The 26,871-nt window shown below is 34.0% G+C and overlaps 1 protein-coding gene across 42 annotated transcripts in view; it reads left to right on the top strand.

Moving 5' to 3' along the window:
- Positions 1 to 1,304: 1,304 nt before the first annotated feature.
- LOC148599638 (uncharacterized) overlaps positions 1,305 to 26,871 on the top strand; it is a 41,375-nt gene continuing 15,808 nt past the window's right edge. For 3 of the 42 annotated variants that reach the window (XR_015917663.1, XR_015917664.1, XR_015917665.1), the window contains exons 1-5: positions 17,074 to 18,489; positions 19,849 to 19,971; positions 20,386 to 20,466; positions 25,110 to 25,175; positions 26,200 to 26,235. Coding sequence is in view for 36 of the 42 variants with exons in the window: in XM_088557224.1 (XP_088413350.1) it covers positions 18,294 to 18,489; positions 19,849 to 19,971; positions 20,386 to 20,466; positions 25,110 to 25,175; positions 26,200 to 26,235 (502 nt within the window). In the remaining 6 variants the exon portion in view is untranslated. Of the gene's footprint in view, positions 1,349 to 3,512; positions 4,753 to 6,111; positions 7,222 to 7,950; positions 9,235 to 11,018; positions 11,445 to 11,943; positions 13,981 to 16,383; positions 16,649 to 17,073; positions 18,661 to 19,566; positions 19,601 to 19,703; positions 20,046 to 20,385; positions 20,467 to 25,109; positions 25,176 to 26,199; positions 26,236 to 26,871 lie in introns of those variants that run through there. The other 39 variants (XR_015917660.1, XR_015917661.1, XR_015917662.1 and 36 more) reach the window with 37 other exon arrangements.

The following is a 26,871-nucleotide window of genomic DNA, read 5'->3' on the forward strand; positions in this document are numbered from 1 at the left end:
ATTAGAAAACAATTACTCAACTGATAAGTCTCTTATTATTTCTAACTGTTTTAGGTTAATTATACTTTCCGTAATACGATCCGAAAAAAATATTAATAGATTATAAATTTGTTATATCAGCCTTTCAGTTTAGGGGACACCTAAGTCGGTGAGAGGTGTAGGCTGCTCTACATGACTCTCATATACAATGTACATAATTATGAAATATTACTTAGTTTTTGGATTGCAAAATATGCTTGCACTGTATTGGTAACTTGGCTATGCTATTCATTTTACTGACAAAAGTGAGGTATTGAAAATAAAGTTTTTTTTCAAAATAACTAAGGTGATAAAGCACAATCTCTAAGACGGGATCAAGATACATGAAGATTCTACATTTCATATAAAATTTGTGAGAATCAAGCTGTATGTAATAATTTTTATCACGTGAAATTAACTTGACTGAAACTATACGCGAAAGTTTACAAGGCATTCACGTGATCGCTAGATTTACATGAATTTTACATGACTTCTGTCACAAATGTTATTTACGCGATTCAAATGAAAGTCATTTGATACATTTTTTTCTGGGTACAATTCAGTCCGAACATTAAAATTCTTTAACTAGGCTTTATGATGTTTTCCATAACACACCAACTCAGATTGAATCCCTAACAATGTCATCTTGACAATTTTGATCTATAACAATTTCTGGCGATTCTACCAATCATCACATAACATAAGTATGATTCCCAACAATGGTTACCCCTACAAAGTGCTGACGAGGACTGTTCTAATTTTCTTGCAATTCTACGCTTAATACTGAATGAACCGTGTTGAACAATTTCTGTCAAACCATAAATATTGGCTTGTGTTATCACATATTCGCAAATATGCATTTTTATACAATTGAATGTAACATCAAAGTTTTGTACCAATTCCTTATACTATTTTACGTGTTTGTACTTCTACCTCTTACCGTGCTTATTAGAATCGGACAAAAATTTGTAAGAGTAAAGTTGATAGATCGTACCTTATGATTTCAAAATAGAAAATAGCAGTTACTGTCACACTTTCAATATTTTGTGGAAAGACCAACAGCGCTTTGCCCTCGTTATAAGTAATGTTCATACCTTGTAAAATATCTGAAATCCTACATAGCAGAGCAATTTGCAAGCCGAGTGATATTAAATAAATCAGAAAATTATTTAGGGCTGATACTCACACTAATCTTAAACTTATACTGAACTTTTCATAGATCGAGTTGAAACTATTTTAGGTGGAGAGGTTGCAGAGCAAGTTGCAGGGCAAGTTGCAGAAGTTCTGGGTCAGGTCCCCTTTGTAGGAACAATAAAACTCTTATGTTGCTGTATGTATAGATTGATGCAAAGTGTGCAAGGGTCATCAAGGGAACCTAGATAACTTTCGTAGAGATGATTTTAATCTTGAAGCAACATTAATTCTGTTCAAGAGGTCAATTGTAGGAACTCTATTGCAAAAAAATCTGCGTAGCTACGGCGAGCTCTGGCGTAACGTATGAGTTGTGAAATGAAAATTTCATATGCAGGTGATGAAGTGATGTTGCCGCAGATGAAAGGAAAGTTGACAATGCGAAATGAAAAATCGTTGCGTTTGTCGTATAGTTCGGTGAATAGTTTTCCTTTAAGTGTAGGTCAAAATATGAGGCTGACTTCACAGTGTAAGTAGTATCATGTATCTCAAGTTCTTTGAAATGTCGGAATATCGGTTGTATTACCTATTTCTAAATAACATTTAATTAAGCTACTATACTTTAGTCTTAAATGTTAACTAAATCATGTAAACGTTAGAATTCTTAGATACAATACAATGTGAACTTTATTTGAAATAGGTAATTTTCCATGATGAAAGGGGGGAAATGACGTATAGTATATATTGTCTGACTGAAGATAGCAATAGGTTATACTGTCATATAATTATATATTTATAATTATAAAAAACGTAAATATTTTGTTTACAAACAATGTAATACAACGGTTTTGACGATAGAATTATTTCTAACAAAAGAAAGCATAGCAAAACTCAGTTTATAACTTTAATTGAAATTTACAGAATAGCCATTATCTTTTGTTGTCAATCACACACATATGAGGAACTTAGATATATGCATGATATAGTTCCAAAGAAAAAAGGATTGAAAACAATTTATTGTTGTTTTAACACGTTTATACAAATCCCTTTTTTAGGACACATGCAGTGTTTTTATAAGATTGAAAACAATTCAACACAGTTCATCATTAGAAATGTTTATTAATAATTTGATGCACATATTCTTGTAGGGATTTGGTTAATCATTTTTGAACACAAGCAACGAAAGATTGATCATTGAACATTGTCATGAACTCTATTTTATGCCATTTTTTTAATCGACAACATATTTGTCCACTGTGGTGGACGTGTTCTTCAACAAACGATCGGCATTCAAATGGGAACAAATTGTGCTTCTTTACTTGCTGACCTAATCCTTTACTGTTATGAGGCTTACTTTATAGCTTATTTGATCAAAAAGAAAGAATATCGTTTGGCTACATCCTTCAATTTCATTTTCCGCTATATAGATGACCTGTTATCTTTAAACAATCCTAATTTCAGGGATTTGATACATCGCATCTACCCAAAAGAACTTGAGATAAAGGATAGTACAGGCACTGTGAAGTCAGCAGCATATCTTGACCTACACTTAGAAATCGATGGTAAAGGAAAACTATTGACCAAACTTTACGACAAAGGTGATGACTTTTCATTCAGAATTGTCAACTTTCCTTTCATCTGTGGCAACATCCCTTCGGCTTCTGCGTATGGCGTGTTCATATCACAACTCATACGTTATGCCAGAGCTTGCCAAAACTCCACAGACTTTTTGTATCGCGCTAGAACTCTAACAAATCGGCTTCTGGAACAGGGTTATGTTGCTACAAGATTGAAGTCATCACTACAGAGGTTTTATGGTCGTAATCATGAACTCGTGGATCGTTATGATGTACCCATCTGCACCATGAAAACTGATTTATTCAACGGGTCATAGTTAACCTTTCCTCGTTTGTCTACTCCGGACTTGACTTTTTATGAGCAACTCGGGGGTGTTTCTAGAAAAGCAGAGGACGCTGCTTACTCAACCGGTGCACCTGGTCCATGCTCCCAATTTTTAGTGGAGTCCGAGTTGCTCATTTACTTTTGTTACTTTGTATGTTTGATTTTAGTTACTTCATGTTCTTTGCTGTGTATGTCTGTTTTTCATGTTTGGTCTTTGTCCCTGGATTACATTCTTTTGATTACCGCTATAACCTTGGTTCCCTTGATTACTCCTTAATATATGAAACCTATTTAAAATCACTAGAAATCCTTTTTCCTGCCAAAACTTCAAATGCTTATATCTCAAAAAAGAAGACACTGACCCACCATTTTGTCCTCTTATATTGTTATATTTGTAGCATAAAAGGTCTTGGAAGATTTCACAGCCCAAATACAAAAACATAGCTATGTTTACAATTCACAAAGGCTGTCTTTCCCGTAAGAATAATTACAGTTATGGATTTTTAAACAAACAAACAAAATTAGTTGAAATTCGTGGGTTAATCATCCACACAGAAAAATACTTAAAAAGAATACAACAGGGTGATTTGTCGACTGTTTTACACAGGCAAATTGATTTCACATGATTTTCACACGAATTTCACATGATTTTCTCCTGAATTGAGCAAATAAACTAAGTGACAGAGTTCAAGTGCAATTCGGGTGAATGGAGCCTTCACGTGAAATTCACCCGAAATGTTCACATGAAATTCGTGTTTAGTGAATTTCACATGAATTTCATGTGAAGCTGGATTAACATGAATTTCACGTGAAGAATATTTGCCTGTGTAATATCACACTTTATAAGAATTAGGCAGATGGTTTATGGTGAACCTATATTATATACAAAACTATTTTCACTTGATTTAACCGTCAAAACAGATTCCATACAAATAAGATTACAAAATTATCAAGTGCTTTGTCAGCTTTATAGACAACGATAAAGTCTTTTAGCATTTCATTTCGTTCTAAGTATGAATGTGAGTTTTATTGTTGTTCCGGTCTGGTAATACGCACAGGCAATAGGCACAAAACAAACACTTTTTTATAGTATAGATATTCGTTTATAAAATCATTGATTTAAGATTGTTGGTCAGTACATCGTGAATACACATTATGATTATGAAGCCCCGAGTATCATATAGCTTATTTACCCGCTAATGGTGTGTTTTGGTTAATATAAATCCGCTTAAAACCGCTTTACTGAATAGGACATAATGGTTTTAACGATTGGAGAAAGAAAGGCTTCGTTTGCTGCCCATTGTGTCATAACACAAAAACGATCGCACCTCGATCTACTTGACCAATGTGCCCGTTTCCAGTATACGTATTCAAGCATTGCACTGCATTAGTTTTCTGCGCGGGTAATTTGGAATAATGAAGAATGGAATAAAAAGGTAATACCATTGTCATGTCATGTATTGCGTTTGTATGTTACACATTTGTGGGGGTTCAGATCTAAACTGATGAAAATTCATAGTGACATTGTAAACTTAAATCGCAAATGTAAACCATGGGTCCGGTAGATATTGAATATAATGCTACTAACAACACAAGCTCTGCACGACGCTTTTAAATATTGAATGCTTGTTTAAAAAACCTTGATCTTATTTGTTTTTGGAATTGACTCAAATTAAGATTTTGCATCCAATAATCATCAAGGTAAGAATGTTTCAACTAAAACTATTCCCCATATTGTAGGGAAAACCGGGAAGATAAATAAGAGTAAATGTAAAAGCAGGCTGGAGTAACCTGTAAGAGGACAAAATTGAATATACTGACATTTTTAAATATATTCATTCCTTATACAGTTAATTTTTCGAATTTAACATAATTTAAAGTTGTGAGCTATATACAAACAAATCAGACTTAAATCGGGCTCTCAGTGTTTCTAAGGTCAAAGGTTAAATTGAAAACATTTGAATGAACCGTAATGGAAGCGGGATGTTTAGCGCGTCATAAAACCTGGTTTAACCCACCTTTCATTTTAAAATGCTTATACATGTGCCATGTCCGGATCATTGCAATGGTTTCCAACTCTCCTATTTTAACTTCGATATTATCATTTGTTATACGGACTTCTTTTTTGACTACTCCTTCTGTTTCGTGAGGTCAAAGTAACTCCACAATCGCTTAAGTCCAAAAGCAATACGTAAAATGATAAATAATAACATAATTCATGTATGAATTGGTTTACTTCATATGCAATTATAGATGAGCGAATCTTTGCATTAAGATATTAGTTTATAAGTTTATTTGTTTAAACATGTTTTATATCTCAAATTATCAAACAACTTTCAATTCAACTATGTCAACATAAGCTATGTTTTAACAGATAATATCGCTTTTGATTAGCTCTATTCGTTTAATTTTAAATTTTGCTTTTCTCAGAAAAACGTCATCTCGATTAATTTATACCTATAAAATTACAATTTTAAAATCTGTCCATCGCTTAAAATGTTTATATCCATCTGAACAACAACAACAAAACAAACAATACAATTTAAACACTATACTATTCATTATTATTCAACCAAATACATCCCAACCCGGAAGACATAATACATTGAATGACAAAGTCAACCATTGGCTGCCCTAGATATTTAAAAAAAACAATAACATTTGGTTATTAGTTGTGGAATCTTACACATTGCTACACACATTAATGATTAATGATTTACTAATTCTATACATAAACATGTTTTTCACTGACCGACATAGTACAATTTAAACTCATATTGACAAAACATAAGGCTCAACCTTGCGGTGAAAATCGGATGAGTTTAGACTAGGGTGAAATTAAATATTTTTGATTTATGTCTTGGTGCACTTGTGTTTAGTGTTGTGTTTATTGTTTTTTTTTCTTTGTTTTTATTTTTTGTTTTTGTTTTTTGTTTTTTTTTGTTTTTTGTTTTTTTTTTTGTTTTGTTTTGTTTTGTTGTTTTTTTTTAGTTTGTTTGCTTGTTTGTTTCTTTTGTTTGTTTTTTTTTGTTTTTTTTGGGTTTTTTTTTTTACTTTGTTCTTATTTTTTTATCAACGAACGTTCATAACACAAACCCAGATATTTTGTGGTTTTTAGCACACTAATACACCAAAATAACTAAGTTGCATACTTTGAGAAACCAACAACAAATTGTGTTACTAATCATTGCCATCTCTTTCGTAGGTACAATTACAGTTATGTCATTTTAACAATTGTCAGGCTGTCAAGATATTTAATTCAATGGGTTTTGAATTGTATTTACATTTTAATCCAACGTATTTTAATAATTCAAATTAAAACAATGCTACTCACTTAAATTTTGTGGGTCAATCAATTTGAACCAGGAAAACATTACACTTTGAAGTTCGTGTAGTACTGATCTATGTAAGAATAAGACAGGTGTATTCGATGGACCTCATTTACATGCAAATAAGCTATTACTATATCGAACAGTTAAAATATATCTTATACAAATACAATAAAAGTTTTCCTAATAGGATAATTAGCTGATACACTATTTAATCAGTACAATCATTATTCGATGTTAATTGGCATACGTTTGTTTTAATACTAGATAAATCAGACATGATTCAGGGTAAAATACAAAAATAATACACACTATTTATAGGAATTAGGACGGTATATAAGTAATACTGATGTCATAACATTTTTGTTTCGATAAGATTGGCAAATAATCCATCAAATTCGAAAGAAAGAAAAATTTCTATATCCTTTGCAATATAATTAAAACACTTAGCTTAGCTCATGATTTGATTATTTACTTTACCTGTCCTGTGTACTTCTTATGAATTTGTACTCTGTTGAATGTTTGCATTAATATCTTAGCTAAGAACGTGGTTTTGTCCTCGGAAATTGAAATATGGAGGAACTTTTTGTAATTAACTGAAATAAGGTTATATGTTGCCGCCATACTAGAGTCGAAACACATAGGTCATTGTTTTGCAGCCATTACTACCATTACTACAGGTATGTTTACAATGTCGCAGTTTTCTTTCTTGGATCATTGGATAGGACTAAACCTCATATGAGTGATTCGGCTGTGTACATAGGAGAGCAGAGAGTGCTTATCCTACTGGCATGATGTTGTACTGGTCCGTACTACAAGTTTTTTTGTACAGTCTAATTATGTGAGCTTTCTTTAAGTAAACTTGTATTATATAATTTTTTGTCATTTTTTTTCGTTGTTTTTGTTGTTGTTGTTGTTTGGTTTTTTTATGTTCGTTTGGTTCATTTGTTTATTTTTTTTTGTTCTTTGTTCTTTGTTTTTGGTTTTTTTTTTGTTCTTGTTTTTGTTCTTGTGTTTGTTCTTGTTTTTGGTTTTTTTTTGTGTTTTTTTGTTTTTTTTATGTTTTTTTTTTGTGTTTTTTGTGTTTTTTTGTTTTTTTGGGTTTTTTTTGTCTAGTTATTGTCCCTGATTACCTCTCTCCTTGTTTTAATCACGCTTCCAATGATTTAACAAACAAACGTTTAGTTTCATTTGATTATTGATTTTAGCCAAATAACATTTTAAGTCATTTTATCCTGTAGCGTTACTTCGTAAACAGGAAACAATCTAAATTCAACAATATTGTGAAAGTGTACTTTTCATTATGTGTTTATTACTTTTATTATTTTTGACAAATTGCAGGTCTGTTCTTATTTGATTCGAAAGTTCGTATGATTAAATCAAAGTATAATTGTCATTTAATATATGTTATGAACTACACCGATCCTGCATAACGCTTTTGAAATAGTGTATTCTAATTAAAATAACTTGATTATATTTGTTTTTTGGAACTTAACCAAACTGAACATCTAGTATTCAATATTCACCAAGGTAGGACGTTTTATATTTTTTAAAGTATGAATCAAATTAACGTGAATCACAGGAAAAGAGGATAAGATATATGTTTCGCCTTTTGTTTGTATCTTTTAAATTGTAGGTAATTAAAACATTCTAATGAACGGGAAACAAATAACGTTAGAATTAAAAGCAAGCGACTCTATCTTCTGTTTTATATTTTTATTTTGGCTGTGAAAAAGATTTGAAAAAAAAGAAATAGCATTTTTAAAGTGGATAACTTTCTAACTGCCAGTGTTTTCTGAAAGTGCTCCATTACAATGACTTATTTTCACTTTACTTGAAAATCGCACATTGACGAATGTAATCCAGGGACAAATACAATATATGGATAACGGACAACCACAGCAAAGAACATAAAACGAACATAATTATACATAGAATGCAACAAAAGTAAATCTACAACTCTGACTTAAAAACTTGAACCATGGACCAGGTGCACCGGTAGGGTAGGCATCCTCTGCATTTTTAATAACATTCGCCGAATAGTTGATAAAAAGTCAAGTCCGTGTAGACTAAAGAGGAAAGGTAAACTATGACACGTTGAAAAAATCGGTTCTCATAATGCAGATGGATACACCGTTACGATTCACAGTTTCATGATGACGACCATAAAACTTCCGTAGTGATGTCTTCAATCTTGTATCAGTATAACCCTATTCCAGAAGCCTAAGTGTCAAAAGTCAGTTACGGCAAGTTCTGGCATAACGTATGATTTGTGAAATGAAAACTCCGTACGCAGGGATGCCGACCGTTTGGTGAAATTCGCGTCCACTTAACTGGACAAATATGTTGTTAAAAAAAATTCGTTACTTTTAACTCGTCAACTATGTTATACGATTTCCAAATATGAAAATCATTATAGTAACACTATATATATGTCATAACTCTTCTCTCGTTTATATTTGTCATGACGTGGACAGTGGTTTAAGGGGAACAGGATCCCTTTACTTTTTTGTTTGTCTTTTTGTTTTTTCGTTGATTTTATAATACTGATTTTTATTTGTTTTTCTTTTCTTCTTCTTCATCTTATTATTTTTTTAAGGAGGAAGAGGGTTTAATACTGTGATTCTCCTTGATATTTTATGTATATAGTGTCTTATTAAACTGATTCATTGACATAATAAAACGAAGGTTCCTAATCACTTAATTTAACAACTCAGTCACTCAATTCCATGAATGTTATTGACGAAATTAACCGCAAAAGACTTCCGTCTCTTTGTAGAAAGTTAAAGATGACTTAATAATTCAATTAATTAGATTAGGAGATTTAAAGTTGCTGCATGTATTGAATTATTTGGTATGTTTTATCTTGTAGTTTAAATTTACAATTTTTAATGGGGATGATTATTAGAAAACACAACAAAATCTTCGTGATTTATTTTCATAAATATTTGATTCATCGAGATACAGACTTATTTTAAATTAAGGCGAAATTATGTTTTATTATTAACCAACTAACCAAGATACGTTAAAATATGTCAAAACTGACCAATTAATATGAAACCGGGCATCTATACGGGGCCAATATGGATCAAATCAGGGTCAATATGGCATCATAACTTCCGGTCGTTTGACACCGCCATTTTGGGTTATTATTCGATTTCCTGAACTCTGATCAAAAAACTATTTAAAAGCTGCAGAAACACTATCAAAAAGGATATTTAAGACTGATTAATGCAAATAAACCTACATGTCCTTGGTAAAACACGAAAACAACTGTTCTACAAATCATCTAGTTTATTGTCAATAAATATGTAATTTCATGTTGGTCCGGTTGTAGGTTTCGGTCCATCATATTGGCCTCGACAGCCGTATTGGCCCTTGACAATGCCTCAGGACCTATACGACCGCTTCGACCAATATGACAGACCTCAAACCTATAACAGGGCCAATATGAAGTCACATATTTATTAACATATAATAATAGAAAAAAAAGTATCAATGCAATGCCTTCTCCATATTGGCCCTGTAATACATGGTATTAATAATGGTCTCGGATGGCTGTAATAGCCATTATTAATACCTTGAGCATGTAGCAGGGCCAATACAGAAAAGGCCATACATTAATACTGTGTTAATATGATGCCCTTATTGTTTGCTTTGTGCAGTCAAATATGATAGATAGCTGTAGATATGTGAAATTGACTATCTGAAATCTACACACTTCATCTTCAATGCCCTTAGTAATAACACAAATTGTTTCATCTTCAATGCCCTTAGTAATAACACAAATTGTGTGTCTATAAATGACATGAAATGAAAATACTTAATATGAGTTTGATCACCAGAATTTGAAGGCTTTATGCACAGTTCAAATGTACATATAGCATAATAAATGTACATACAGTATCAACAATCTGTGCATAAACATGAACACGTAGATACCCTATTAAAGCACCAAATGTAAATGTACGTGTACATTGTAACAAAACATGCATGAGCAATTTTACATGAGCATATACGCATTTTTCTTTGGTCCTTCATTATTGTACATTTTTTGTACATTTGTAAACATCTAGTGCAGCACTGCTTCAGAGTATGAAGAATAAAAATCACAGGAAAAGGGATGTTGCCACAGATGAAAGGAAAATTGACAATTCTGAATGAAAACTCATCACGTTTGTCGTAAGGTTTGGTCAATAGTTTTCCTTTACCATCGATTTCTAAGTGTAGGTCAAGATATGAGGCTGACTTCACAGTGTCTTTAGTATCCTTTATCTCGAGTTCTTTTGGGTAGATGCGATGTATAAAATCCCGGGAATTAGGATTGTTTAAAGATAATACGTCATCTATATAGCGGAAACTGAGATTGAAAGATCTAGTCAAACGATATTCTTTCTTTCTGATCAAATCAGCTATAAAGTCAGCCTCATAAGAGTGAAAGAGTAATCAAGGGAACCAAGGTTATAGCGGTAATCTAAAGAATGTAATCCAGGGACAAAGACCAGACATGGAAAACAGACACACTTAACAAAGAACATAAAGTAACTAAAATCATACATACAAAAGTAACAAAAGTAAATGAGCAACTCGGCCTCCACTAAAACCTGGGAGCATGGGCCAGGTGCACCGGTAGGGTAAGCGTCCTATAAGCGGAAAATACGAAATGTCATCAAGTAGTATCAACAGATCTGGAGTTATTGCCCTTGAAGGACGAAAAATATTTCCATGTGATCGATTCAGGCCCCAATGAACCTCTTGTTGATGATTCTTAAAGGCTGGATAGTTTCTTTTTTAATCAAACCTCTGGTACATGAATACTATTTTGATTTTCCGGTATACATGCATGCATGCAAGATAGTGAAAAAAAATAATGTGCTTTATTTATATGCAATGCGCATTTAAATTTTATTTAATGTATTTACACAGTGCTGTAAATAACAGACAATACTGAAATATGTTATTTCAGAGGCAAATTTTACTTTAACTGCAACTAATTTACATAGCCTGCGAAAGTACTAGTCCCATGGCATCTCCAATGGAAAATTCTGCAATTAGCAAAAAATTGTAAATTTTGGTCTATTAGATTTGCAGTTTATTAGAGAGAAAGAGGCTTCACTAGAGGCCCTAAATATGGTCGTTTGAATGTTAAATGGCCTGGTGGCGGGGGCAAATATCATTTAGCTCGCATATTGATGTATATGCTTGTGCATGATCAAATTAACTGCAGGAAATTGATAAAAGCAGACAATTTGTAAAACATTTGGATCCCCTATCATGCCAGCATCATTCAAGTTACCCAGATTGTGTTTTGTAGTTGCAGAATGTAAGCTTTACAAAGTCTCATTTTCCTTTTAAAAATCCATGTTCATCACGTGTATTCTTTTGTGTTTTCATTTGCATCACTTTGCAAGAGTCAGCTAGTCCTTTCTATATGTTTCAGGCTCATTTGGTATTGAGTCATAAGTCATAAAATTCCTGATTGCAGAAAAAACTCTAGCCTTTTTCTCTTTTGATGTATTTTTTCTCAGTCTATCATATTAAATTTTTCATTTTGTCTTATCAGCTTGATGACCGGACGTGAGTTTGATGGAAGTGGTACATCAAGACCCTCACACTTCAGAAGTGCAGATTCCCCTGGTCCATGAGTAATCCTGTTTGCACTTGAATGACTACAAGCAGAATAGCTTCTTAGATGAGTGGATTCTTCTGGATCTGACTTTCAATAGCCTCGGATTACAGCAACCCACTTTTGTGTCATTGTCCCAAAACGAGTCTTAAGTAACCAAGTTTGTCCGACCAAATCAAATCTTGATTATGTTACGCACATTATCTTTCATTATCCTCTGTCATGTACAAGCATTTTGCTTCTTCATCAGGCATAAAGTTTTTGCCCCAGTGATCTTACTCAGTACCTTTACATATATAGGAATATGGTTTGTACTTTGCTCCACAATGTCCTGTATTTACACGCAATGATACTGTCTGCTAGATAACTAAGTATGTTAACATGTTTGTTCATACCTCCCGCACACTTTCTAAGAGCAAAGTTCAACTCTCTTGTGCATCTGTTGCTTAAGTCAATATGAAATTGTCTATGGAGCATAGTGTGGTCTGCTTTAGTTACAAAAAGTGTAGCATCATATCACTGAATGTGGCATTGTCACAGGCTCGCACTTGTGATTTGTCTAATTAGGTCTCTGGCGTCACGAAGGTTCTCCGGTATGAAATTTAAATTTTCTTCTTGTTTCTAGCTAAATCCTCTGAATGCATGACTGTCACCATCTGTTGTTAATTGTCGAATTATAAGTTGTTCTTCATCTTTATTTAGCATATCAGCCAGTATTTCACCATACTTCTCTTCATTGCCTATTGTAGCACTCCATTTTATGTTAGCCGAACCAGGATGGCCTGGACACTCTGGATCTCCTCCAAGTGATCTTAAATAGCTTACTGTCTTGCAATCATTGTTTGTATCATGAAGTCCAATAAGTTTCTTGTGTACTGTCACATTTTCTGCTAGTGAGCTTGTAGCCTGGGTAGCAGGCTGAAACTGTGTTGTACTGTGACCTAACAAGGATTTGTTGTATTGTGTGTCAGTTTCAGTTGGTATAGGTGTGTTTTCTGGGAATCTATGTCTAAGAAGTGCCCTTTTACAGTTTTCTTTGTTCCCTTCATATCTTTTTTGTTCATTCTAACAAGTTTTTCTCCAGTGGTGTTTGCTTGTCTCTGTATGTTTGTACAAAATGGTGCTGGATGGCTGATACATGTAGTACTCATAATCTGGCACTATGCTTTATTTGAAATGCTACTGTCTGCTAGTGTAATATGCAATCTGATATTTGGTGCACCTGTCTTTCTTCCTCTTTTGCCTGAGTCTACTCAGGGACGAGGAACCATTTCAGTTTTGTACCCACAAAATATACATACCACACTTTCTCTCCAGCACATGGTGCCCGTGCAGGTCCGGGTGTCAAAAGAATAGGCCTGCAGCAGCGCTAAGCTTGTCGTAAAATGTGACTAAATAGTGCTCAGATTCTTAGCCGGGGGCTAGGGCGCTCTGCCCACAGAGCAAATGGGATGTGTGCCCCAGGTGATGGAATGGGGTACCCCTGGTGTGTTACATGCTGGGGTTGTCAGGCTTTAATACGGAAAACCTGACCACACACCATGGTGGTGCACCGTGTTGGGAAAGATGCCACGTTCCTTGCACGTTAAAGAACCCTACTGTGGTATTCTCCCGGAGTAGGAACCATAGGGCTCCGCCACAGGAGGCTAAATTGCCCGACCTTACCCATCTCTCCCTATTTCCAGTGGCAATTAAAATTTGTCGACCCCATTGTCCTTGTGTCCCATCCCTTTTTCATTTCATAATCATTTCATGTTCATTTTATCATCAATTTCATGTACATCGTCTGAATATAGCTGAAATATTGCTGCTCGGACGTTAAACCCCAAAAAACAAACTCCAGCACATGGTATGCTGTTGCTCGTTTGAGTAGTCAAACTGGATATTGCCTAAACAGTCTGAAAATTGGTTTTCGTATCCATGAAATGTTTCAGTGAAAAGCTTACAACAAGTCTTATCTGCATGTAAAAATATGTAAGTGTCCTTATAGGCTTCTATATTATGTTGCATGTACTTGTCAAATATGTTCTGCTCCCCAGGATTTTTCCCTATGTAAAATGTGATTTTTGGCGGGTTTTCCATTTTTTTTTTCATATTTTCATTCAAAATAGGTAAAATGTTTCCTCTGCTCTAGTATTTTCATCTGGTTCATGAAAAACAGTCTGTTGAGGCTCAGTTTTCCATTTTATGGTAAGTCTTCTTTTATCATGTCCATGCTTGAAATAGCAAGTTTTTTATTTGCGCACTTTTGGCATTTTTGCACTTTGAATGTGGATTGTTTGGAATTCTGTATATATATATATACTTTTCAAGAAATATTTGAATTATACTTGCGAAGTGCCAAGAGGTAGCATTATATAAAAATTTGCATTAATGTGACAACTGTCATTTTTTACTGGTATGATTATTAGACCGCTGATGACCTAGAGCTCTAACACCTAAGCAGTTTAAGTTGCTATTCTTGCCTTGGTGTGAAGTTTAATAAAAAAAAACCTTCACAATTAATCAGCATTAATTGTTCTTTTAAATGTTCAGTAATATATCTGGCTCAAAGAAAACAAAAAGAAAACAGTACAACTTTTATTTTGAAAAAAGGCAAATATCCATACATGATAATAATAAAAATTCATATAAATTACATGATAAAGAATAAGTTAACATTTTTCATAAATTTCAAATATTTAGAACATCTATTACAAATTTATTACAAATCTTCAAAATTGTGTTTGAAATTTGAAAATTAAAAAAAAATAAAAATTTCACTTTTTCCATGGAAATTCCCACTTTTTCAGATGTATAGTATAAATTCACTAAATATTCATGAGGTCAATAATTGCCGCCGATTTCGGGGTAAACAATCTGTCATAATTCAGTCCTAGTTTCTTAATCTGTCGTTGCAATTTCTGGATAAAAATGTCATAGATTGTGTATAAAATTGGCAATTTTCAAGTTATCATTCATGATTTGGTTTGATTTGGTTGCTTTTTGTTGGAGATGAACAATTAGTTCTCTAAAGATTACAGAGAAAAGACAATCGTTATATAAAACAATAGCATATGTAGACCGAAAAAGCATCGTGTGTTTGGTAAGTTTTTCCCCACCATCAATCACTTCTATCATAAACCGTGTCTGAATTTCAAATAGACTGGCACTTAAATTGTAAAGTTAATTTCAATAGTGATAACGCCAAGGAAATGTGAAGTCATTAATTTACAAAATTCAAACAAATTGGCATGACCTTGACTAAATATGAGCAGATGAAACAGTGGAAAAACCGGAGGTACATACGAAAGTTGACAACACTAAAAGGATAACATAAACCCGCATATCACAAACGTATACATTGCACAATCACATAACATTAGATGGTAAACCTATTTGATACAGACTGGGGACCAGTATCTACTTCAGAATTGCGCGTTGCAAGCCAAGTATGCTAAGCATATATTTCTGACATATGGCGTCATTAGCCAATAACAGTGAACATTAAAAAAATAGGTAATCGGACAAGATCACGAGGCACTTAAATAAGCCCTATTATGGTGTCTTCTTCGGGTTTCAATAGCAACATTTAGTGTTTGGTGCCTCAATATGAGTTTCCTTAGCTGCAAAAAAACAAAAGGTTTCATATTGGGTATATTAGTATATTAATAAAAACCCTTCAACCCCTTTCACCGCCATCTCATTTTATTAAATTATTGAATAGATTAAGACGTTAACCGTTGTAGGAGATCATACATCATTCCTACTTATTTTATTCTAAACACCAAATATTGTCTAAACACAGTGTTAAGTGAAATCGTTCTTATCCCACAGTTTAAGTATCGCCCATTTTAACAACTTTACCAAACGAATGTTTTTCTTAAGACAAAAACAAAATTAAAGAAAAAAAGTATGTTCTCATTTTGCTTATTTTAGTTCCCGAATTATTTATTGTATAACAACAAGTGTAAAAAAATGTTTTCTTCAACTTATTGATATGCATTTTTGAAAATATGATTGTTGATGTCGAACTCTGTTATATTTTCAATTTGTGCATGATCTTATTTTAAGATAAAATTTAATAATGTGTTTAGATATATACACTGCCATATTATTTGTGACAACCGATCGGTGTTATCTTTAATTTATCATCAGGTGCATCAAGTACTTCTATTCTTGTGGGGGACTTTCTTTTTACAGTTAAGGAATGTTTCAATTATTTTAAGACCATCAGACATTTAATACGAAGATCTTTTTTTTTTTTTTTTTTTTTTTTTATCAAACAGTTACCTCCTGCAATAAAATAAGTTTAACGGTTAAATATTCAATTGCGACGTATGACAATAAGTAATATGATCGAAATATTGCAACTCTGAGGTACACAGTGTGTCAATTATATGAAATTGTAGTTGTTAGAACATGTGTAATTACACGATGAATGCAATATATCACAATTTCGTTTTTTAACGAATGGTAGAACAAGTAAACAAAATAACTAACTTACAAATACCAATTCCAAATACCATTGCTGCATGTTTATTGTGGAATGTTGTAAACACATCAAATAATACCTAAAGTATGATTCAGGTTCTCAGTTAGATGTGCATTAGGAAGTAAATTATATTATTACATAATAGTAAATACCCAAAGTTTCATTCAGGTAGGAACTTTCTTATATAATTAAAATTAATTACATTCTTTTATGCTTAGAAACGTTAAAAATACAAAAACAAAAAAACAACCAAACAAAACTGAAAATGACTTGATTACATTTTTTAGTCTTCTTGTAGCCTTATTTCGTAAACAAGACTACAATCTAAATTCAATAATGTTGTGAATGTGTACTTTTCATTATGTGTTTTTTATTGTATTTTATTTTTGACAAATTGCAGATCTGTTCTAACTTGATTCGAAAGTTCGTATGATTACATCAAAGCGTAATTGTCAATTAATATATATTGTGAACTACATCGGTCCTGTATAACGCTTTTGAAATAGTGTATTCTAATTAAAATAACTTGATTATATTTGTTTTTTGGCACTTAAAACTGAACATCTAGTATTCAATATTCACCAAGGTAGGACGTTTTATATTTTTTTAAGTATGAATCATATCATCGTGAATCACAGGAAAAGAGGATAAGATATATGTTTCGCCTCTTGTTTGTACCTTTATAATTGTAGGTAATTAAAACGTTCTAATGAATGGGGAAAAATAACGTAATAATTAAAAACAAGCGACTTTATCTTCTGTTTCATATTTTTATTTCGGCTTTGAAAAAGATTTTGAAAAGGGCATAATTGTCTAGGATTAAAACAAAATATCTTACTGCCAATGTTTTCTGAAATTACTCGATTGAAATGACTTTTTTTTCATTTACTTGAAAGAGTAATCAATGGAAATTAGATTCTATTGCACATCAAAGAATGTAATCCAGGGACAAATACAAGACATGGATAAAGGACAACCACAGCAAAGAACATAAAACAAACAAAATTTTACATAGAATGCAACAAAATAAATCTACAACTCGGGCTTAAAAAACTTGAAGCATGGACCAGGTGCACCGATAGGGTAAGCATCCTCTGCTTTTCTAATATCATTCGCCGAATCGTTGATAAAAGGTCAAGTCCGGGGTTGACTGAAGAGGAAAGGTAAACTATGCCACGTTGAAAAAATCGGTTCTCATAATGCAGATGGATACACCGTTACGATTCACAGGTTCATGATGACTACCATAAAACTTCTGTAGTGATGACTTCAATCTTGTATCAGTATAACCCTATTCCAGAAGCCTAATTGTCAAATATCAGTTACGGCAAGTTCTGGCATAACGTATGATTTGTGAAATGAAAACTCCATACGCAGGGATGCCGACCGTTTGGAGAAAACCGCGTCCACTTCAGTGAACAAATATGTTGTTAATAAACATTTCGTTACTTTAACTGTATTCAACTATGTTATACAATTTCCAAATATGAAAATCATTACAGTAACACTATATATATATGTCATAACTCTTCTCTCGTTTATATTTGTCATGTAGTGGTCAGTGGTTTAAGCGGAACAGGATCCTTTACTTTTTTGTTTGTCTTTTTTTTTCGTTGGTTTTATAATACTGATTTTTATTTGTTTTTCTTTTCTTCTTCTTATTGTTATTATTATTTTTTTAAGGAGTAGGAGGGTTTAATATTGTGATTCTCCTTGATATCTTATGTATATAGTGTCTTATTAAACTGATTCATTGACATAATGAAAAGAAGGTTCCTAATCACTTAATTTAACAACTCAGTCACTCAATTCCATGAATGTTATTGACGAAATTAACCGCAAAAGACTTCCGTCTCTTTGTAGAAAGTTAAAGATGCAGCAAATGACAAGGACCAATCCAGATGAAAATGTAGAAAACGGTAAAGATGAAAAATCAATCATAAAGTCGACACAAATAACATTAAAATATGCTTTTGTTTTATCGTTTATCTGTGTGGTCGTTTACTATGGTATGTATTCTTTCAATTTTTGCTTCTTGTTTTCCTTGATAACACTTTTTTTTTTAGAAATTTATAAGAGCGTCTGATGTGTATTATGTTGACCTTGGACAATTGTTGCAAGAACCCGTCGTTTTTATTGCTCACAATTGATGGCTATTTTGAAAAATTCGTCCCATTGTAGTAAGTACATTGACATTTTTTATTCATTGAATTTATAATGTTATTTTGGAGTTAAAGGTGTAGAAGGTGCGTGAGTTAAACAATGCAATAGAATTTTCTCTTGATGTTGATCAAGACAGAACAAACACCTTCCCCAAATGAATTTTGAATGCATATTGACATTGTCTGGTCACGATACGAATTATGTATCATTAATTTAGTTTTGAACCCATCTCTTAACGACACCAACGTGTGTTGGATTTTTTAAAGTTTAATTAATTGATATTTTTGTCATTTGAATTGCATTCTTAGCAATTTCTATTCACTAAAGAGTTTGAAATTGGTCAGTCTTAGCAGTTAGTAAGTACTTCTATTCTTTAAATGATTGATATTCTTTTCTTTACTTGGTAGTTTTAATTTTAGTCAAACATGTTCAACGATGTTTAAGGTAGATCATACATATTACATATTACATATTATTCAGAAGCCATATTCATTTTGTTTATAAGTTGCCTACATTATACACAACAATATTAGATATGAACCACCTAAAATCGGTTATCAACAGGCGATCGTCGAGGAAATTTACAATTTGTATTAATTCCGTCTTGTGGTTTTTTACGCCTTCTGACAAAGATGCATTTGAATGGGGGCCTTATGTGCCTGAAATAAATGTCTTGTTCATGACTGTTCGGCCGTTGACATTGGAATATAATTCTGTCTGTTTACTTATTGTTGACTTGTGTACTGTATAGTCGATAAAAGAACACTATATGCATTACTTAAGGGCTTATCTCGTCGAACCAAAACAAAAAGTGTTTTGGATCAGCTTCACGTGTGTTTCGTGTATTTATTCGCTTTAAATATGGTTCTTCTTGCTTCTTGCTTTTTCCCCTTTAAAAAATTTTCCATTCTTGTTTTATATAGAAATATCTATTGAACCCCACCATGGAAAAGAAACGTAAGTTCTGGTAGTCCCTACCATAGAAGCATGTTTTCAAACCAATAAAGAGGATCAGTTGGCATATTTCTGAAGTAAACTTTAATTGTTTTAGACGGTATATATTTCTAACTTTAGCTGTTCCTCTCATAAAACATTGTACGCATCTTTTCTTAATTTTGCTAAAAGTTCCTTTCCATGAATGAAATTAAACTATGTATATGTGGGTTCTATGATAAGTCATGATATAGCGTTCATTTTATACATAGCAGCAACAAACCAGCCAACAGAACAATCTACCGATCAGACCACAGGGCAAGTGACTGATGGAAACCAAGCAAATGTTTTCGATGTTTTTCCATTCGGAAAACTCATAAAACTTGCATGCTGTTGTATGTATCACTGTGCTGTGTCGGCTTTACTCATAAAAACACGAATGTTTATAAGAAAACATTAACTATAAAAGGTAACAAAGCATATTAAAAGATTTTCATAAAAGTGCAATAAGACTGGGTCGATAAATTTATTCATTAACCGTTCCATTTAAATTATCGGGACATTGTTCGGAATTGTACACTGCACAGTGTACAAGTGAAGCAAATTTCAATTAGAATGGATTCCGAACAATATAAATGAAGTCACTTTGCATTATAATGATTTGAAATTCGTTCTCAGAAGGTTGGTTTATACATGCTCTCGCTTAAACCGGAAGTCCCTTAAAAAGCTGCAGTGTGATCTTGCAAACATTTATGTAGAAAATTGATTTGTCACATACAAATGTTTATTTAAATCTTATTATTTTTCAGGTTACAAAATTGATCAACAGGAAACGCTGAATGACGGCACATCTGGGCAGCCCCAACAAAGTGAGCCTCAACCTGGTCCAAGTAAGATCAATGGCTACAAAGATGGAAGGAACATGACTTAACAATTATTGAGACATAAATGCCAACAAATCTCTATAACTTTGCACATATCACATTTAGTCATCTTATCTTCTGTTATTACTAGAATCTTCCTTTAACATTTCTCTTTTGCTTACAAAATTGTTGAATGCAGAACGGAAAACATTGTTGAGATCATTTAAAACTAGAAAAGAACTATTTAGAACTTCTTCTTGTCGCTCGCCATTACACTTGAATGCCAGTCTCCTCAACAAATCTGACCGTCTCCTGTAGGTCTTCCACAGGTCCATACAGTTTCTCTGTAATGGGGGGTTGGTTTATCCCATATCTTCCCTCTCTGTGCCTGGTGTCTGCAGAACGTGTTCTGTATTCTGCTCTGCTTCTCCACAGGGACACATAGGTGATGGTATGACCTTCAAAACTCTGTACAGAGTCTGTTGTGTCCTGTCCTGAGCCTGAAGATTGTAGTTTGCTGAAATCTTTTTAGTTGATGTTAGCTATCTTGCTTCTGAGGGGTATAGTGCAGAGATTTTCATCTTGCTGTTGTTGAGCGCCTTCCTTTGCTAGCTTATCTGATTTTCAATTTCCATTGATTCCACAATGTGAAGGTATCCACTGTATGGCGGTTTTAAGGCACTTGATGAAATGAATAGCTCTTTCAAGTTGTGGTAGTTTGTTGTTGGTCAGTGCTTGTATTACGAAGAGGGCATCTGTTAGGAATACTACTTCCATATTTTCTGCACTTTCCATGATGTAATTTGCCGCATGCATGAGTGCTTCTTCTTCAGCCTTGTAGTTGGAGCAATGTAATCCTGTTGGTATTGCCATTGGCTGTTGTACTCCATTTGGGTATTCTATGTAGATACCCGCCCCTCCTTTTGTTGTCGAATTTGTGGTTGAACCGTCTGTGTAAACTCGTGCCCACAATTCTGATGGATACTCTTCTTCCAGCATGCTCATTGTTACGCTTTTTCTGACGATGTTTGATTGTTCATCTTTGGCACTGAGAACTGTTGTCTGAATGGTTACATTGTCCTCTTTCTCTGCATATAGTTTGTCATTCATTTTAAAATCTATAGGTTAAACATGCTTAGGTAGATGTTCTTGGTGTTTTCTTTGCAATGCTCGTGTTTCTAGAGTAAAGCTGGATCTTTTGAGTCTGCCTGAGGATAGTTGTTTCAGTCTTTCATTCACTGGGTGGTTTGGTAAGCATTGATATTTGGTGGCCTGTATCATAGATTTACATTCTCTTCTCTTACTTAATGGTTGTATGTTTGTAATTTCCTCCATACTAGCAATAGATGTTGATTTCATGGCCCCTGTGATGATGCGGAGTGCCTGATTCTGGACTTTATCTAGAGTGTGATGGTGAGACTTAGCTGCTATCATCCAAGCACTACAGCCATATTCTAGATGTGGGCGTACATTTCCTTCGTAGACAGATTTCAAAACTTTCTCATTAGCACCCTAGTTTGTACCAGCAAGTTTTCTCTTGATGTTTAGTTTTCGTCTGGCTTTGGCTTGTGTTGTTATTATATGCTATTTCCATGTAAGTTTTTTATCGAAGGTTACACCAAGGTATGTTTGCTGATCTTCCATTATGATATAAATGTCATCAATAGTCAGTTTGACAGATTGGGGTTTAGGTGAGAGTGCAAAGAGGTTTGCTGTTGTTTTCTCTCTATTGATGGTAACATACCACCCATTGGCCCATTTGACTACCATATCTAATGCTGTTTGTATCCTGTACCTTGCAGTAGTTGCATACTCTTCAGAGCACCAGAGGACAAGATCGTCTGCGTAGAGTGCTGATTTTCACCATTTGGTAGCTCTGGAACTAGGTCATTCATATAGAGTATGAAGAAAGTTGATGGCAATTCTCCTCCTTGTGGTGCACCCTGTTTTAGAGGTATTTGTCTGTCGGCCATGCTTCCCATCTACGAACACTCTTGCCCTTCTATTGTACAGATATGAGTTGGTCCATTTATACATCCTTCCACTTACTCCAAATCTAAGGAGTTTCACAAGAAGCCATCTTTCCAAACTTTGTCAAATGCTCTCTTAAGATCTACAAAGACACCTAGCGTTACTTTCTTTGATTGAAATGCATCCTCGACTACTTGAGATAGATGTATTGTCTGATCTTCTGTGCTCTTGTACTGTCTAAAACCAACTTGTACATGACCAAGAATATTCTCCGATTCCAAGTATGTCTGTATTCGCTTGTTGATTATACGCTCCATAAATTTGCAGCAACTGCTTTCGACTTGTTCTTTCCCCTTCTCAGTATTGGCATTATTATGGTTTCCTTCCATCATTGAGGGATTTGACCTTGTCTCCAGCTCAGGTTAAGAATTTCTAGCAAAGTTGTTAATGCTAAGGTGTCAAGGTGTTGAAGCCTTTCATTGATGATGTTATCTGGACCTGGTGCCTTTTTCATTTTCATTTTTCTGATGGCTGCCTTCATCTCAAACATTGTGATATATCTCTGCATAACTTCATGTGTTGGCACCTTTGATTTATCTCTCAATTCAGTTCTTACTTCTTTGTTCTGTGATGGTGGTATATCAGTGTTGCTTTCTTTCTCATAGCCTTTAGCCAACTCATTTGTTGCCGCTTTCGCTATGGTTGTTTTTCCTTCAACTTCTAGCTTAATCTTTTCACCTTTGCTGCCCTCATCATTCAGTGCTTTTGTCAAGTTCGAAAGCTTTCTTCCATATCCATAGATAATGGTTTTTCTCTCCACCCTTCCCTTTGACATTCAATTTTTGTTCCTAGATGTTTGGCCTTGCACTTTTGGAGTTTGATTTTATTTTCCTGACTGGGATTTAATTCTGCATCATCCCTTGCCCTTGTGAGTGCCTCGTGTGTTGCATGTATCTCACTGGACCAGTATGGCTTGTAAACCTTTCTTACACCTCTTGGTATACTTTCCTGTGCTGCCTTTAATACAACAGTGTTGAATATTTTCAGCACATAGTTAATATTCTTTCCCTCTACTTCTATGTCCCTTGTAACTTGAAACATACTCCAACTTGCCTTCTTGTAATTCCATCTTGGTAGCTGAGCATACTCAGATGTTGTTGTTTCTGCAATGGATATCATGACAGGTCGATGATCACTGCCTCCCAGCTGGTCACATACTTTTCTACTGATTTTTTGGTGCATAACGTCAGTACAGAAAGGTAGATCTGGTGTGGTGGTTGTATGCCATCGACGAGAATAAAGAGTAGGCGCGTCAGTGGCGTCATTGACAAGGTTAAGGTGGTTTTCATCCTGCCAGTCTTCTATGGTCTCCCCTCTTTTGTCCATGGTATTATATCCCCAACTTTGTGATTGGCTGTTGAAATCACCTACTATGAGGAATGAACTGTCTGGTATTTGTATCGTGTCTAGTGACAGTTTTTTATCATTGGGACAGTAGAAGTTAACGATGTTATACGAGCTTTTCCCAATAGTTGCTTTGATTTCAATATATTCTGCTTCCTTCATAAACATTTTTGTCTCTAAGGCATTAATGTTGTTTCTTACAAGAGTCATTACACCACCTATCTTTCTTTCCTTTCTATCACTCTTGAGGACTTGGTATCCTCTGATCTTAAAAGGTTTGTTCTCTTGGAAATGTGTTTCTTACAGCATACAGCATTTCTTCAATACAGCAGATGTTCACATTGTTTTCATGAAGAACGTGTTGAAGTTCTCTCTTGTTTGATACCCCTTCTGCATTCCACTGCACGATGTTAATATGTGGTTGCTCTTTTCTTTTGGGTTTGATCTTTTTATGGTCAGTAGCTCTCCTTGTCTGTCCCCGGACTCCTCAAGACGAAACTAAGGTGCCTCCAGTAGCATTGGTTGGGCTCCTGCGAGACAGAGAGCCCGGCACTGCACCTGCCTGGTGGGTGCTCACAGGGCGAGCACCAAATCGTTTGTTTATTGTTTCAAGTGTCATTTTGGCTGTTTTTGCGTGGTGTTGTGGTCTGTTCGAGTGCGCTATATCGCCCAACACCTCCGTCTTCAGCACTTTAGGTTTTCTGTCGGGGTTACCTCACCCTTAGGTTCTGAACAGAAGTTCTGATCCTGGAAGTATAGGAAGGAAGTTACATACTCCTAGTTCTGGATTTTCCTCGAGGTTGTCTCCTGAAGCCTTTCCCTGTCAAAGGGTGTAGCCGCAAGGCAGCGGAGGTTTTAGATCAGAGTTTTCCTTCTCCTAGATGGGCTACCCTCCAAGGTTTACGAGTCCCATCTATCCGAGGCTATCTGGTTTTAAGGCGCCAGTGACTCGCCTTCGCCCCTTCTTCGGTCAGTCGAAACGGCCGGACCATGTCCACCAGTTGGTAAACCCCTCGTGAGGGTTGGACTTGGAGTTGTCAGAGGCTGTTTGAGACGCAAGCCGAAAGGAGCATTTATAATGATATTGAGAGCCAATTCCCAACAATACCTCTTGGCTTTGACAACCTTCCACGGCCATTTAGAACTCAAGAGCACGATTAATTTAAGTCAAAATATGTCGAATGGCAATGAAAAGTCACTACTTCAAGGCTTTTTTTCTTATCTTATATTTTCTTGTTTTTTCCCGTTTAGTATCAATTTTCTTCAATAACGGGGCCTTATTTTTTTCCAATCAGGTACACAGAAAGAAGACAGTGGAGTTGAACCACCACATGCGGTTGAAAACAAAAGTTGTTGCTGTTGTATGTATGACTTTTTAATCATTCGTTTTTGAATTCAAAGTCATAATCTGACAGTCTCTTGTAATAATGTTACGGTCGCAAATGATTTAAAAAAAACTTAAACAGGTCAATATGATTCACCACCAAGTTATATATCAATGTAGAGATATGTGATTATTTGATACTATTATTTATGCACTGTGTAAAACAAATTAATTATACCATTATACTAGTTAGTACAAAACCTAAAGCGTTGTTTTTTTCTTTAAATATGTAAAAGTTTGCTCTTTCCCTACTTGTATACTCATACACAAATCAGTGTATGCTCAATGCTATCTCCGAATAAACATTTTTTTTTCTTCCCCGCAATGTAAATTTAAAAATATATGAAAACTAATATTTTTCATATTAAAATACATACGAAGATAAAATTCCAAACATAGATATACAAAAGAAACATGATCTTTCCAAATACTAAGTCCAATTGGAAACAAAAAACATCATACACGTGATATAGATTTTATATGCTAGTTTTTCATGAAATAATTAACTTAACATATGTTTTCGTTTATTTTTATTGCGATCTGAAACATGTGAAAAAATGTATGGCAAATATATTTTAGATGTTTTTTTTTTAATTTTTCCTGCGATGTATATACCTGTTATTTACCCAAAAGTGACCATATAACGGATCACCATATCGTAAAAAACGACATCTAATTCTTTAACTCCAATGTCTTTGTGCATTCTATTTGATACAATACATGTAACTAATAAATCAATATATTTTAAGTTCATAAAAATGAAAACTGTAAAATAAAAGAAAGGCCGTGAAGAAAAGTCGCATATAATTCAGTATCAAAGAAAAATTACATCGAGAGATTTTTAAAGCTGCCTTACTTTGTGAATTGGTCTGTTCTGTTTGGACGAATGAATATATTAAGTTTTCTGTTTTTTGTTTTTTGTTTTTTTGTTGTTTTTTTGTCTTTGTTTTTTGTTTTTGTTTTTGTTTTTTTTTTGTTTTTGTTTTTGTTTTGTCTTTCAGGTTGCAGAAAACAGGTACATGTTCCGTCTGATATAGGTAAGTTAAATGGTTAAAGCAAATACAATTTTAAAGTCTATTACCAAAAAGATATTATGCAAATATCTATATAACTGAAACAAAATTTGAACTAAAGCAGAAATATAATCCAGGCCAGATAAAACAAAAGTATAACTAAAACAAAGAGTTTGTATATACAATTGACAGCGATATTTAGATAATGACGCTTTTACACCGAAATCGGTTATTGTATATGATGTTTGTAAACTTAAACCTGCCAAAACCAGACCCTGAAAAATCCGATGACCTCTCTACACCATACAGTTTTTCCAAGTCCTTTTATATCTTTTTGAAAATATCTTGAACCTTGGTAACATTTGTCGAAACCGAACCTATTTAAAAGACCGAAAAGGATTCGGTTTAAACAGGTGTCATTGTTATAAACAGTACTGATCCAATATGCAAAATCAATTGGACTCATTTTCTCAAATCTGTTTCTATAACAACACTATCAGTGGGATTTTTGTCGAAAACCAACCTTGGCAAGTTGCAGTCTACGGCAAATGACGAAGCTAATGTCATGATGGTATAATGTTGTTAAAGACGGACTTTTTGTTTTTTTGCTTAAAAACGCCTTCAATTTGAATATAACGTTTCGAAATTTAGATATTTATA

The sequence above is a fragment of the Perna viridis genome, chromosome 13 (genome assembly GCF_037379345.1).
Source record: "Perna viridis isolate PV_CMFRI_1.1 ecotype Kerala chromosome 13, ASM3737934v1, whole genome shotgun sequence".
Classification (NCBI taxonomy): domain Eukaryota; kingdom Metazoa; phylum Mollusca; class Bivalvia; order Mytilida; family Mytilidae; genus Perna; species Perna viridis.